Source organism: Crinia signifera, chromosome 5 (assembly GCF_055691185.1).
Source record: "Crinia signifera chromosome 5, ASM5569118v1, whole genome shotgun sequence".
NCBI lineage: Eukaryota > Metazoa > Chordata > Amphibia > Anura > Myobatrachidae > Crinia > Crinia signifera.
The window spans coordinates 165,189,135-165,205,173 of record NC_139221.1 but is presented as its reverse complement, the minus strand read 5'-3'; the positions used below and the strand labels follow the sequence as shown (position 1 = coordinate 165,205,173).

Sequence of the window (16,039 nt, the reverse complement as noted above, 5' to 3'; positions counted from 1 at the left end):
AGGTAAGGTGTCAGTAATGTTTGCTGTGGGAAATGGAGGTCAGTAATGTTTGCTGTGGGAAGGGGGGGTCAGTAATGTTTGATTGGGGGGGGGGGGTTGTCAATAATGTTTACTTGGAGGGGTTGTCAGCAATGTTTACTTGGAGGGGTTGTCAGCAATGTTTACTTGGGGGGGTTGTCAGCAATGTTTACTTGGGGGGGTTGTCAGCAATGTTTACTTGGGGGGGTTGTCAGCAATGTTTATTTGGGGGGGTTGTCAGCAATGTTTACTTGGGGGGGGGGGTTGTCAGCAATGTTTACTGGGGGGGGTTGTCAGCAATGTTTACTTGGGGGGGTTGTCAGCAATGTTTACTTGGGGGGGTTGTCAGCAATGTTTACTTGGGGGGGTTGTCAGCAATGTTTACTTGGGGGGGGGGGTTGTCAGCAATGTTTACTTGGGGGGGGGGGTTGTCAGCAATGTTTACTTGGGGGGGGGGGTTGTCAGCAATGTTTACTTGGGGGGGGGGTTGTCAGCAATGTTTACTTGGGGGGGGGTTGTCAGCAATGTTTACTTGGGGGGGTTGTCAGCAATGTTTACTTGGGGGGGGGTTGTCAGCAATGTTTACTTGGGGGGGGTTGTCAGCAATGTTTACTTGGGGGGGGGGGGTTGTCAGCAATGTTTACTTGGGGGGGGGGGGTTGTCAGCAATGTTTACTTGGGGGGGGTTGTCAGCAATGTTTACTTGGGGGGGTTGTCAGCAATGTTTACTTGGGGGGGGGGGTTGTCAGCAATGTTTACTTGGGGGGGGGTTGTCAGCAATGTTTACTTGGGGGGGGGGTTGTCAGCAATGTTTACTTGGGGGGGGGGGGTTGTCAGCAATGTTTACTTGGGGGGGGGGTGGGGGTTGTCAGCAATGTTTACTTGGGGGGGGGGGGGTTGTCAGCAATGTTTACTTGGGGGGGGGGTTGTCAGCAATGTTTACTTGGGGGGGGTTGTCAGCAATGTTTACTTGGGGGGGGGTTTGTCAGCAATGTTTACTTGGGGGGGGGGGGTTGTCGGCAATGTTTACTTGGGGGGGTTGTCGGTAATGTTTGCTGGGGGGGGGGGGTGTCAGTAATGTTTGCTGAGGGGGGGGGGGTTGTCAGTAATGTTTGATTGGGGGGCAGTAAATCTTGCTGGGGAAGAGGGATCAGTAATGTTTGCTGGTGGGTTGTAAGTAGTGTTTGCTGGGGGTTTCAGTAAAATTTGCTTGGGGGGGGGGGTTTGTCAGTAATGTTTGCTAGCGGGGCCTGTCAGTTATGTAAATCCCAATGCACGCACCGCCTCTCCTCCTCTGCACTCATGTGTATGTAGTCAGCAGGGTCTGCATGGCACTGGTGGTTGTGGCGGTGTCACACTGAGCCTGGGCACACTTCCCTGTGCTGCTGCTTGCACTGGAGAAGTTGTGATGAACTTTTGCTATGGGCGGAATGTATTAAAATACATCGCCTTGCCCCCGCAGCGATGCTATGGCATATGTATTAACATATGTGATTAGCATCGCAATGCGGGTCTCCGTCACCTCCCTGGGCTCTACTCACTCCCCCCATGGCTGGAAGCCTAAGCAGGCTGTCCCTGGTGCCTCCTTCTCCCCCCTGCAGCCAGAAGGACCTCCGGCTGAGTTGTTAGGGGGAGGAGGAGTTTACCTTCCGGGTCCAGGATTCCTGGAGGAAGGTAAGCCAGAGGGAGGGGGGGGTTGACATATGCAGCAGAGGGCGGCGGGTTGCGACTGGCGGCAATAAGAAGCCCATAGGCTTCTATAGGGTATCGCCACCCAAAGGTGGCAATACCTTGGCCGGCGAAAACACAAGTCTTTTTTTTTAATATTTTATTAGGTTTCAAAGATCAGATCATTAAAACAAGCCAAAAAAGTGGGGCTGCAATTAGCTTTGCTCACTTCTCTAACAAGGCTGGCTAGTGCCACACATTTTTTTTTACTTTCTCCAGTTATACAGCATTAAAAAGCAAAGACTGCTCTTTAGCTGCTCCCTGAAGTAGCATTAATTGTAAGCTTAATATTAGTGTCTGTTGGGAAGGAAATATATCTAGCAGCCTATGCCTTGGCAATGATATTGGATTTATCAGTATCCAGGTCCTGGTTGGGCATACCCCTGACCAAATGGATGACAATTACGGGCATATGGGTTAGGCCCACTTGGAGGGAGAGTTACAGTGCTACCAAGGGGTGGAGTATGCCTAGGCTGATAGTTCCCTGGCTGGCTTTGTGCCATGCCAGGTTGGAAAGCAGGTGGGACGTTATGACTGGCAGGCTGAAAGGCTTGTGTAGTGTAAGTCTGTGGTGGGTAGTAGTAGTTTATGTATAAGGTGCCACAAAGTGTCCTCAGCGCCGTACATAGCAATAGTACATAGTGGGTAGGAACCAGATGGGTACTGTTGAGACGTTTGTGAAGGTAGTTGCTGTGACTGGCCTTGAAATCCAAAGGCAGGAGCCTGTGCAGCCTGCTGACTATAGCCCTGAAAATGTTGATTGTAACAGGATACTGCATGCCATACTGCTGCTGGGGCTAAGCTTGAGGCTGGGGTTGACCTTGAACTGATGGATATACAGGCTGCTGTGGATACTGTTGATACATTTGGCCTTCCATCTGACCTGGCTGCTGAGCTCCAGCCTATGGCTGTTGCTGAGGCTGGACCCCTGGAGGATGAGCAGAGGAGGAGGAGGCAATACGATCAGGTGTGCTTGAGCGTTCCTCTACTGGAGCGCTGGGAGGCCCAGTAACTTGGTCCTCTGTTAGTCCAAAAGCAGACATGACATTTTTATTGATTTACTATATTCTTGAGGGGATCAAAAGCAGACATGCTGGTAGCCATAACCTGATTAGACGGCTTAACAGAGGAGTCTGGAGCAGTGGGTTCACAACCATCCACAGATTCAGTGTCCTGCAGGCTGCTTGGAATCCCAGGTTCCATAGGAGGCGCTAAACAATCCAGCAGATGGTTGACTTTGTTACGCAGTTCTATGAGATCTCGGCATAGATACTTCACCTGACTGGATTTTAGAGGACGTGGTTGTCCATTAACAAATAGAGTCAGTTTCAATATCCTACTACACTGTACAGCAAATGATAAGTCAGAGCTGACTTGTGTGTGTGTGTGTGTGTATGTATGTATGTATGTATGTATGTATGTATATACATACATACATACATACATACATATACATACACTCTGCAATGTACTTTAAAAAGCAACCTGCCCTGGTGCCTTCTGAAAGGCCCACAGGCATGCAATATGGCGAAGGCGGCACTCAGAGACTTCTTTAATGCAAATTCCGTACCGCCTTCACCATATTGTATATATATGTGTGTGTATATATATATATATATATATATAAATCTATTACCAACCACTGCAGGACACACCCCTGGGTGGAAATAGACACGCTCATGTGTCACTAGACACGCCCTTTGGTTGAAACATGACACACCCCTTCAATGGTGCAACGTTGCGCCCGGTGCATTTTGCTAGCATCTAAAATCTCCCTCATTTTGATTTTGAAAAGTAGGCAAGTATGAAGCACAGACGTAAGTCATATAATGTAGTTATCACGTTGTAGTATATATTATTTTACAGACATAACATTACACGTGACAGACACAGCTGGCAGGCAAGTACTGCGAGACATAATAAAGCAATGTACTGGCCAGGAAGTGGACTATTAACACTCCGCACAGGGATAAGATAAAAGGCTGAGCATCCCCACAGCAATTACCTGTCCTTATATTTTATATGACCATAGATTAGATATAATTCATTCAGTACAAACGATTAGAAGAAAAATGTCTTCTGATGGCCACACAGATTGTAATCTGATCATTTAATGGGAGAGTTGTCAGGAATCTGGCTAGTCCATGGGAGACGAGGAACTGTATGTACATTTACCAGTAACCCTTAAGTGGCAAAAGTGGCATTACTGTTTGCCATGGCTATACATATGGCTTGAGAGCATAATTATAGCTTAGTGTCAGTAGCAAAGTGGGCATCTGCCCTGGCACCAAAATAATGAGTATATTTTTCAGTATATTAGACCCCCAATGTCTTAGGGAAATAAATAAATGATCCCTCTTTTAGAATGAGGAGATCACTTACTGTAAACAAGGGGCCTGATTCAGAACCGCTCGCTAGGCAGCATACACTAGCTGCCTAGCAAGCGGATAAGCGCCGCCCACCGCTTCAACAAACAAGCCCCTCCACCACCAGCGCCGCCCGCTTCCTCTCAGTAACATGCAAGGTGATGTGTCTGAGAACAAATCCCCTCGCATGCGGCCGAAGGGAAGAGAAATCCTTTCATGGTCGGAACTATGGAATGACTCCTTCCAAAATAAAAGTCAATGAAAGCTGTCTTTAATTTAAGCTGGAGATGCCCAAAAAGGGGGCGGGAGCTGACGTCATGTGACATCAGTCGCCTGCCCGAAGTAGGCATTTCCCAGGGAAACGCCCAGTGTTTTCATGGGGATGCCCATATTACGGTGGGCATTACCCTGCAACCGCCCCCCCTGCCCCTCTCTCTTAGTGTGCGAACTCCTCTGCGAGTGTGATCCTCGCCAAAGGCATTCATGCAGGGGGTCTGCAAATGCCCAAATACACACATGCGCAGACACTCCACCGCCGAATTCGGTCTGTCTGAATCCACCCCAATGTACAGTCTACCTTTGGGATATGGCTGCAAGGCACTTGTTAGGTTTTCACATATAGGGGACCGCTACTATGTAGTTATACAATTTCTTGTTCAGTTATTCTTGCCAGAGGAGTCACTTTATTATGCTTAAGGCCTTGTCATGCTTTGTGCTCATTTATATGGCTGCATTCTAGGGTTTTACAGTAAGAGGCAGAGATTTCACATTTTGGTAGAATAGACAAACAAGAACATTCTCTTTGATGCTTTTGTTTCCAAAGTACCGTAGGTGTCATTGACTGATTTAAGATTTTTCTGATATGCTTCCCTTATATTTGTGGAAAGTGCTTATTTAACAAAAAACACTGGGCACCAGAACTTCAAAATAAGCTCATATATTATCTTTAAAATACATTGTTATAATCTCTCACTGACTTCAGGAAGGTTTGAATCCTAACCTCCTCAAAAAATATCCTAACTTAAAAGACTTGAGATCATATACCAATGATATAAATAAATATGTATTTAACATTTACAATTCAAAAAATAGTATTCCCCCCTCTGTCTATCTCTTCACTGGCTCCCCATTCCTTTCCGAGTTCTCTTTAAACTCCTCACCACCACCTACAAGGCTCTCTCCTCCTCCACCTCTCCTTACCTCTCTTCACTGATCTCTATCCATACTCCCTCCTATCCTTTTCACTCCGCCACCGACCGCGGCCTGACCTTTCACCTAATCACCTCTTCCCACTCCCGTGTCCAAGACTTCTCTCGCGCTGCTCCCTGCACTGGAACAAACTCCCGCCACCCATCAGGCTTTCTGATTCCCTTACCTCCTTCAAGCGCTCTCTCAAAACCCACTTCATCCGACTAGCCTATCCCTCCTCCTCCTAACCTCTTTCACTACTCCTATCCTGCCTGCCCTACCCCTCCATCCATCCCCATCCGTTCCTACTTATCCTATTGATTTTCGTTTGTCCACTCACTTCCTTTTAGTCTGTTAACTGTTATAAGTAGGGCCCTCCTTCCTCACGTACTCGCCCAACCTCTTTACCTCACCAGTGCTCCTGCTAAGTTCTTCCCTTCCTCTACTTCATCTTCAGTCTCCTCGACAATTTCGTCACCTACTTCAGAACTGATGCTGATTTATGCTGTATTTTATCAACACACCCTGTACGTTACCTTGTAATTTGTTTTTATGTTTGCTATGTACGGCGTTGCGGACACTTTGTGGTGCCTTATAAATACACGAAATACTACTACTATTTTATAGCCTGCTCATTATTACTGAAATGTAGAACCATTGATGAAATGGTGCACAATCCAGTAGGTGGGTGCAGTGGTGTAGCTCCCGGAGCCAATGGAGGCATTGGCCACCAGGTGTTAGCCATTAGGGGGCACAGCAGAGCCGGCATTGGGACCCTGATGATGCGACACTGCAGTGTAGTAGGAGACACACAAGTGACAGTCTCCCGGGATTCTTTTGTAACAACTGCAGCAGTGACAGGTGGGCTACCGCTCTCTGCAGAAGTTACACAAACAATATTCCATCTACAACAGCTACTTGTATTACTTCTGCAGTGAGCGGTAGCCCACCTGCTGCTGCTGCAGTTGTTACAAAAGAGTCGCGGGAGGCTGTTACTTGTGTGGCATGAGGATGCCAAGGAGATGGCAAGACAGGTGGGATGTAGGGATGATGTGACTGTCACCATACTGCAGAGGAGAACATAAGACTAGAGAAAAGAGACTCCTGCAGCCGTGACCAGCAAGCAAGTACAGTAGGTGTAACAGCCACTGAATTCTGATATCCTCAAGCCTTTGCATTATTGTAGATCCAGATACAGTAGTCAGATGCTGATCTATTTGCCTGCCCTTCCTTTTCACCATTTCTTAATTTTTTATATTTAGTTTTATCAATAAAATGATTTCCTATTTAAATGCTAAATGATTTATTTTGCGTTATTTTTTATTTTATGGATAAGCATTTTTAACAAGGTTTTACTAACATAACAAGATTGCATCTGCGGAAGTAAGCAGATATATGTCCTATGAATACCAGCACCCACTCCATACATGATGAAAGAGAGGTGTAAGATACATCTTCTTTAAAATTTGAGTCATATTGGCATCGCAGATACAGCTATTGTACTAGAAATTATGAGATTTCACTTTGACTGCCATAACTCCTGAAGCCATGCTGTCTGTAGTATCTGGGGGCCACCAATGCTGTGTGTATTATCTGGGAGTCACCAATGCTGTGTGTGTGTGTGTTGGGGTGTGGGGGAGCACTACCATCTATATCCCCTTTGGGCAGCTGGTATGAATTTCCACCCATGTCCGAGGTGTGAACTACAATATTTTCAAAACCTTGGTTAGATTTGCAAAGCCCCTAATTATGGGACTGTATCTGTGTTCGGACCAATTGCATATACAATCCTGTTCAGACCCATTTCTAAAAATATATTTGGCACAAACGCAACATAGCTTACAGCCCAAATATCACTGCACTGGTGGCAGATTCTTGCTAAGACACAGCCTCTCATCAGCTGGGACAGGGTATTTAGTAAGAATAAAGGATAGAATGAATAAATCCAAATTTCAAGATATGTTGGCACAAATCCTGTTGGTCTATGTTATAAAGCTGAAGCTAAAGAGTATAATTATATCTACCAAAAGCAAAAAGCAGTGGTTCCCAAACTCGGTCCTCAAGTACCCCAACAAATTACCCATTCTAGGTCACCCGGCAGATGCACATGTGCACTCATTACTCACTGATACATTTTAAAAGATTCACAGGTGGAGCTAATTATTTCACTTGGGATTTAGAGTCGAGACATGGAAAACATGCACTGTTGAAGGTACCAAAGGACCGCGGTTGAAAACCACTGATCCAAAGTACCAGTGGCATAGAAATAGCCCTGTAGACCCAGCTGTGGCATGAAGGCACTGGGTGGCATGCGAGCGCTGGAGGTTTGTGGGTCCTATTGCACCACCCTGCCTTGCCTGGACCTGCACCTGTCCTCATTGAAAATGGCCCAGAGTCCATGTCCATTTTGGGAGATACATTTGTATTGGAGACAGGTGTGACAGACCCACAGAGGCTAAGGAAGAGGAATCCCGGGGTCGAGGAAGGTAACCACATAAAACTTTTTGGGAGCGAGGTGTGCCTATTGTATAGTTATGCCGCAACATAGCAAACATCCAAATGAACCAAGATATTGCTTCAGAAAAAAATAGTCAATTGTTGGAATGGGAAAGTCAGAGCTAAATATGCCTAAAGGCCCATACACACTGGGCGACTTAGAGCTGAAAGCCACTCAAAACAGCCTGTTTGTGCGGCTTTTAGCTCAAAGCCGCCCAGAGTGTATGCCCCAGTGATGAGCAGTGAGCACTGCTGCGCGCTCCCGCATCATCGCTGGGAAAGTCGATCATCTGCTGGTTATACCAGCAGATGAGCGGCGCTGAGGACGGCTTTGCATAGCTGTGTGCTATGCAACGCTGTCCTCCCCCCTCCGTCGGCGCCGGGCATGGGGAAAGCCGCGCAGTGTGTATGGGCAGGAGACACACTTTCTTGTGAACATACTAAAGGCCCATACACACTAAAGATTATCGTTCTGATCTGGCTGGTTGGAACGAAAATCTGGAAATTTCTGGGAGCAAAACAGCATACACACTAGATATTGGCAACAATCTCATTCAGAAAGGGGCTTCTGAAAGACATTGATGCCAATATCTTCTAGTGTGTATGCCTAATATCTTTAACAATGTGCCCTCATGCCCTCTCCATGAGGGAGAAAATGCTCTGTTCCTAGACTTCTCTTGTAATGTATGATTGCCAACATCTGTGGTGAAACACCTTTCTTATCATGGAGAGGGTCAGGTAGGCAAGTATGAAACGGTCTATTATAATTCAACTTGATTTTTAGGCGTTACATCACAAAAGCTCAGTAATGACATGCAGTCAGTTATATCCTTCACATATGTAGGTTATGTTAGGATGAGGTTACGTAATCAACAAATCTGAAACAATGACTTTGAAATAGCTTTTACTTACCAAGACTTTTCGACCTGATTTTTTAAAGAATGAAAATATTGTGTGAAAAATATTTTCCTTATCCTGTGGGATCACACACGGAGCTGGATTCCTATGGAATGTACACTGAGCTTTGTCTTGACCAATCTAAAGACACAAACAAAAGGTACTGTATATTACTCAGGTTGTTAGGTAATGTAATTTCTAAAGAGTATAGAATACTGGATACACGCATCTTATCTGCAGCAACAATTATCGCCGTGACAGCAGAAACAATAAAACAAAGTGTAACAAAAAATCATTAAAAATCATATAAATCCGTTATCCCTGTAAAATAGTAAAAGAGTAACATGCTAATCTCTAATCCACAATAAAAATTAGAAAACACACAAAAAATGCTTAGACATAAAAAACGCATGCTAATATTGTTCACTCACTTGTAATACTTGGTGTTGGGTAAGTTAAACTTTATATTAAATATATTATGCTGTTTTAAACTGTGGACAGACCACTAATCCACTTAGTGGGTGATTCTGGTTCATCCGCCTCATTGTGAATTTGAAACGGGGGCCGATGTTTACGGCCTGCCCATGCGGGTAATCTCTTATGTGCAGGTCTTCACTGTGGGCGGCCTCAGAGACTTGTATAGTCTTCGAGGTGCTGTTCACACAAATACGTGCACCTCACCTACCATCTACCAAGAGTGGGCACTAGGAGGGAACTATGAAGTGCACCAAGTCGATCAATCATACTTACTGATGCAATATTTGACATATAGATTGGGGGCCAAGCGGGAGAGTGGGGTAGAGACACACATAACAGGACATGCATTTTGATAATAGACATTTGGGAATGTAACGGTTTTTATAAGGGACATATGGGAAGTAACTGCAAGAGAGCAGCCTGGTTTTCCATGTTTTGAACCTTCCTCGCATCAAAAGCTTGCTACGACACTGGCATTTCTGTATAACAACTTAATTTTGCTCCTAAAAAAATGTATACCCCATACTTGCCTACTTTTGAAAACCAGTTTCAGAGAGATTATAGTTGGTATTAGAATTTTGCATGGCTCCCTGTCTAGTTCCATTTACTGTATGGACCTGATTCAGAGTAAGTGGGGGCCCAGGGTGTCAGTGCCTCCTGCTTCCCTGGCCAGAGTGATACTTACTTTCTTCTATGTGATAAAAAATGTGATGCCTTTGCAATAACTTCCAAATGCAATTTAACAATACTTACCTACTTTTAAATAACAGTTTTTCAGGGACAATGTAAAGGGGGGGGGGGGGGGGGGGGAGCTTGGGCAGGCCCTGGAAGGTGACATCTAGACAGGCACTACTACATCTGAGAGGTGTGACATAAAATGACTTACATGATAAATATAGATGACCACAAAGCAGTCAGTAAGCACTACTCTAGTTGTTGAATAAAAGACAGCTATGTGTCAGGGCTTGCTCATGTACTGTGTTTTATAAGTGCTTCCAAATAAGTGGCCATGAAGAACCTTATTTAAAATGTATTCTGTCATAGGGATCATTGTGCATAATAGTAACCAATGCAGACAAATGGTATTGATGATTCTATTTGAATGTACAGTATACTGTATATCTTGTATTTGTTTTTTCTTCTTGCCTCCCAAAAATGTAACCGTTGTGTAATGTGGGTAAGGTAAAATCAGGGAGATTGCTAGACCTTTTAGGGAGAGAGGAAGAATGCTTCTATTTCAGGGAGTCTCCTGCAGAATGCAGTAGTGTAGGCAACTATGGTATACCCCCAGTATTGGCATTGGTCATTACATCGCCAGAGTCTCCAAAAAAGTACAATAGCTTGAGTACACCAACTTCTCCTATCATGGTGTCATCTTACATAAATATACCAGCCTGCAAAAGCAGTGCATACTGTACATATCTTTAGCAGAAACACCCATGAAAATAAAAGCTTGAGACCACGAATGTGTGCTTACAAGTAGAACAGCAACCCCACATGAGTGTAGCAGCTTGCCCACCATGGGTAGTGCACTGCAGACAAGCTGACTGAGCCCTAATGCTGAAATGTAATAAAATGTAAGCCATTGAATTCAGCCAAACAAATAACAAATAATAGTTATGTGAGACTTAAACTGCAGCTTTCAATGATTTCCTTGAAAACTAGTCTCATCTATGATGGTGGTTTCACTGTTTACACCCAGTAATGCCACAGAATGTGAAAATTGGCTAGGCATGTTCCTTTATAAATAGTTTTACTCAGAAATATGGATAATTAAAGACATCAGACACCCATAGTAGCTTACAGAATACCCAAATTAGTGTTAGTTTGTTTTTCTGCATACCAGCACGCACACTTTTATTTTGAGTAAAATTAGAGCATTCGATTTCTGGTTGAAGTGGAATAAACTGACGTGAGCCAAGTGAGGCTTAGGACTTGGAATTAGGAAACAATCCTACTAAAAACAATTTGCAGGTGGATATTTTTACACACCCACCTCCAAATCTGTTACAGGGACTTTCTCCTATGACTTTCACATAACAGATTTTCCAGGCATTTGTGCAGCGGTATTCATGGCCAAAGTTCAGGAATTCTACAAATGTATTTACAGCCCCACACTTGCAGAATTACCGTTATTCTGCATGATGCAGAGCTGGAAGGAAATTTGGTGTAAATTTGGAAGCAACATGGAACGACAAAAGATACTCGCTAACATGCACCCTTTGATCTTTACCTGATGCTTCCCAGTTATACCTCTATTGTCATAAGGGGGATGTGTACTGTACAACTAATTCTAGAGCACGTGCAGTGCGGCGTATGTGAGATTCCCCCCCAGAAAACAGGTCTATTCACTCAATCAAATTAAGCCAAGGAACATAACATATTTATAATTGGGAATTGGTCCCAATAATTATAATGACTATAATCATGGCAAAAAGATCACTGGAATTTACCATAGTTCACAAGCAGGGACAGGGGCTCTGATACTGCCAGTCTCTGTAGTAAAATGATCGCTAATGTTTTGCTAATACTTTACTTCCAGATTCAGAACGTGGCCAGACTACTGCGCATGTGCTGTCTACTGACTGCGCACATGTGAGCCATGTAACTTTGCAGAATGTTGCCCATAGTCTACAATGGATAATAGGGCTTAGGAATATGACAACAACAGGATACTAAATATTTACAGGTAGCTCCTGAAAATGGGTATTTTTTGGGGGGGGGGATATCTCAAAAGTTTTGGAGTATTTAGATGCAAACTTTATGTGATTCATCATATGATGTCACTTTGCATACAATGTATCGCATGTGCTCCCATTCACCATTGAGGGATACGATGAATCCTTATTGCAGCAGTGACAATCTCCGTGATAAAATATTTTACACTTTTCACGTGGTCAAAATTTGTGGTGAAAACACTTTTCAAATGGTCAAAATTGCACTAATGTATTTATAGTTTTACAAAACAGCCACCAAGCTTCTAAATGTGATTCCCTAAGGGTCAGGCCAAGAAATCTGGTAAAAAGCAGCCAAATTGGATGTTTTTGACAGGATCACGCATCGGATGAAAGGACGAACCTACTGCATGCAGTCTGACCTTTGACTCGGCCACCCACATTGGAATGAGATCACATGCGATACATCACATGCAGATGGACCACATGTGATGCAATGTGCGTTGGCACACTATACACTGCTGCGACTTTACACAGTAGTGTATGACCACCTTTACTTTTATACTAATGCTAGATAAATGACAGAAAGAAGCTGATTGGTTGCTTTCTTTAACCCCTTCCCGACATTTGACGTACATTTACGTCATGGTCGGGAAGCACTTCCCGACACATGGCGTAAATGTACGTCATGGATTTAAACTGTCACCGCGTCTATAGACGCGGTGACAGTTTCAACATGTCTGCTGTCCCTGACAGCAGACATGTCCGTGCATGCCCAGGGGTGGCTGCGATGCCGCCCCCCCGTCGGCGATCGCTGTGATTGGCTGTTCAGTGTGAACAGCCAATTACAGCGTTTTCCTGTGTCACCGGCGAATAACGTTCGCCGGTGACACGGGATCAGAGGTGATTGGTGCTGTAAAGTACAGCACCAATCACCGCGGGGTGTAAGGGTGACACTGGTGTCACCCCACCTCACCCCGCCCGCCCCCAAAGGCCGTGATTGGTTCGTCGGACCGACGGACCAATCACAGCCAAGGAGGGGGATTTAAACTAACGGTGACTGCACTGCAGACGCCATTCCGGTCTGGAATAGCGTGCAGTGCGGTCACCGTACCCCCCTGCCGCCATACTGACCAGAACCTTGCTCCATACTTGCTCCATACTTACCTGATCGCTGCTTCATCACTGCTTCCTGGATCCTGTTGCTACTTGTGCCTTCCTGTGAAATTGTGCTGCTGCAGTGTACTAGCTAGATAGAGAGAGAGATAGATAGAGAGATAGAGAGAGATAGAGAGAGATAGAGAGAGATAGAGAGAGATAGAGAGAGATAGTGTCAGAGAGTGCTATATTTTGTGCTGCTGCAGTGTGATATAGTTATAGATAGAGAGAGAGAGATAGAGAGAGAGAGATAGATAGAGAGGCCTAGTGACAGAGTGCTATATTTTGTGCTGCTGCAGTGTGATAGTTATAGAGAGATAGAGAGAGATAGAGAGAGAGAGATAGAGAGAGAGATAGTGTCAGAGAGTGCTATATTTTGTGCTGCTGCAGTGTGATATAGTTATAGATAGAGAGAGAGAGATAGAGAGAGAGAGATAGATAGAGAGGCCTAGTGACAGAGTGCTATATTTTGTGCTGCTGCAGTGTGATAGTTATAGAGAGATAGAGAGAGATAAAGAGAGAGAGATAGAGAGAGATAGTGACAGATTGTGCTATATATTTTTGATATAACTGACTGCTGCCCCCTCCTTTTGTGCTGATCAGTATAAATTAACTGATCAGCAACTTTTTGGGGGCGCAGGTTTTTTTTTATATATAGATATACCTGTCAGTGCTGCTGCTGCAGTGTCATAGAGTGATAGATAGTGAGAGATAGAGAGATAGAGAGAGATAGTGACAGAGAGTGATAGAGAGTGCTAAATTTTTTGTCTGCTGCCCCCGCCTTTTGTGCTGATCACTATATCTGAGGTGATCAGCAACTTTTTTGGGGGTACAGAGGTTTTTTTTTTTTTATATATACCTGTCAGTTGCACCAAAGGTTGTGCACCTGCTGCACCTCACTGGTAATCAGTGTCGCATCACTGATCACCTTTTTTTTTTGTGTGTGTGCTGTGGGGTCTTTTTTTAATTTTTTTTTTACACACACTGTGATTTTGTGGGTGTCCTGTGGCCGCTGTGCGCTGATCAGTGACGTACATCACTGATCATCTTTTTCGGCACAGGGTTGATCTATTTTATTTTTTTTTTTTGATCAAATTCCTGTTGCCTTTGAGCGCTGTTCAGTGACAGACGTTACTGACCAACATCTGTGCTCAATTTTTGGCGCAGGACCTTTTTTTTTTTTTAACCCCTTAAATTTTTTATTTTTAACCCCTTCATTTTTTTTTTTTTATTGGTATAAAGTATTTTTTTTTTTCTGCACCACATACACACTACACACTACATACCCCCCGGATTGAAATAAAGTTTGTACCCCCCCCTACACTATACACGTGTTGAAACATTTCACTACCAGTAACACAAAAATATAAATGGCATCCCAAATGTCCTCCCAAATGTCCTCCCAAATGTCCTCCCAGTCATCCAGGAGAATGTATTCAGTGGAGGAGGCATATGCCATGCTTGCTTCTGACTCTGACACAGCCAGTGATGCAAGCGGGGAATTTGAAGGATTCGCCTTAAGCTCCTCTTCCTCCTCTGGTGATGAGGGACCCCCTCAAAGACGCCCCCGTAGAGCAGCTGAGACCCCCCCCCCCAATAATTGATCTCGTATGGACCCCACCACCAGACAATTTTGAGCCCCAGGTTCCTGAGTTTTTGGCCATGCCAGGAATCCAATTTGATTCCACAGGTCTCAGAGAAATTGACTTTTTCAAATTATTTTTCTCTGATGATTTTATAAATTTAATGGTGGACCAAACTAATTTATATGCCCAGCAGTTTATTGCTCAAAACCCCACGTCATCATTTGCTAGGTGGACCCCTGTAGATGCAGTAGAGATGATGACGTTTTGGGGTCTGGTGTTTCATATGGGCATAGTTAAAAAGCCAGAAATTAGGCAATATTGGAGTACAGATGTTCTGTACAGTACTCCATTTTACCGTATGGCCATGACCCGGACTCGATTTGAGACAATTCTTAAATTTATACATTACACCGATAATGCACAGTGCCCACCCAGAGATGATCCCACCTTTGACCGGCTATTCAAAGTCAGGCCGGTCATTGATCATTTCAGTGCCAAATTTGAAGAGGTGTACATCCCTGAAAAATTTATTTGTATCGACGAATCCCTTATACATTTTAAAGGAAGGGTTAAATTCCGCCAGTACCTTCCCAGTAAGAGGGCAAGGTATGGCATAAAAATGTACAAACTGTGTGAAAGCACCTCAGGGTACACCCACAGGTTTAGGGTTTATGAAGGGAAGGATTCAAGAATTGAACCGCCAGAATGCCCCCCCTCCCTCGTAGGTGTTAGTGGGAAAATTGTCTGGGATTTAGTGCACCCCTTCCTGGATAAAGGTTATCACCTCTATGTGGATAACTTTTACACCAGCATCCCCCTGTTTAAGGCCCTTGGTTCAAGAGGTACAGCAGCTTGCGGTACTGTGCGCAAGAACCAAAGAGGCCTCCCAAAAACGCACATTGCCCAAGTAATGAGAAGGGGTGAAAGCAGGGGAATATGCAACGAAAATATGTTGTTGGTCAAATATAAGGACAAGAGGGATGTCCTTATACTGACAACAATTCACGGAGACAGTACCACCTCCGTCCCTGTACGAGGTACCAGTACCCACACCTCAAAACCTAATTGTATCCTGGATTACAATAGGTACATGGGCGGAGTGGATCTTTCAGATCAGGTACTGAAGCCGTACAGTGCCCTGCGGAAAACAAAAATCTGGTACAAGAAGGTGGCCGTGTATATCATCCAGATGGCACTGTATAACGCTTACGTGCTATTCCGTTCTACCGGCCAGAGGGGGACATTTATGCACTTTCAAGAGGAAGTCATAAAGGGCCTAATATTTGGGAACCAGCAGGCAGAGGGCCCCAGTACTTCTAGTACTGGCCCCCGTATTGTACCAGGGCAGCATTTTCCTGATGAAATCCCCTCCACTGGAAAAAAGAGCAGGACACAAAAAAGGTGCAAAGTTTGCTATAAAAAGGGAATAAGAAAGCAAACTATTTTCCAGT

At 44.5% G+C, this 16,039-nt stretch overlaps 1 protein-coding gene and 1 pseudogene across 1 annotated transcript in view; both read right to left on the bottom strand.

Annotated features, from left to right (window-relative positions):
* ITGA9 (integrin subunit alpha 9) overlaps positions 1–16,039 on the bottom strand; it is a 445,717-nt gene that overhangs the window by 52,779 nt on the left and 376,899 nt on the right. The window contains exon 24 of the mRNA XM_083186309.1: positions 8,708–8,833. Within this exon, the coding sequence (XP_083042435.1) occupies positions 8,708–8,833 (126 nt within the window). The remainder of the gene's footprint in view (positions 1–8,707; positions 8,834–16,039) is intronic.
* On the bottom strand, positions 2,099–6,988 carry LOC146079811 (protein TFG pseudogene; annotated as a pseudogene).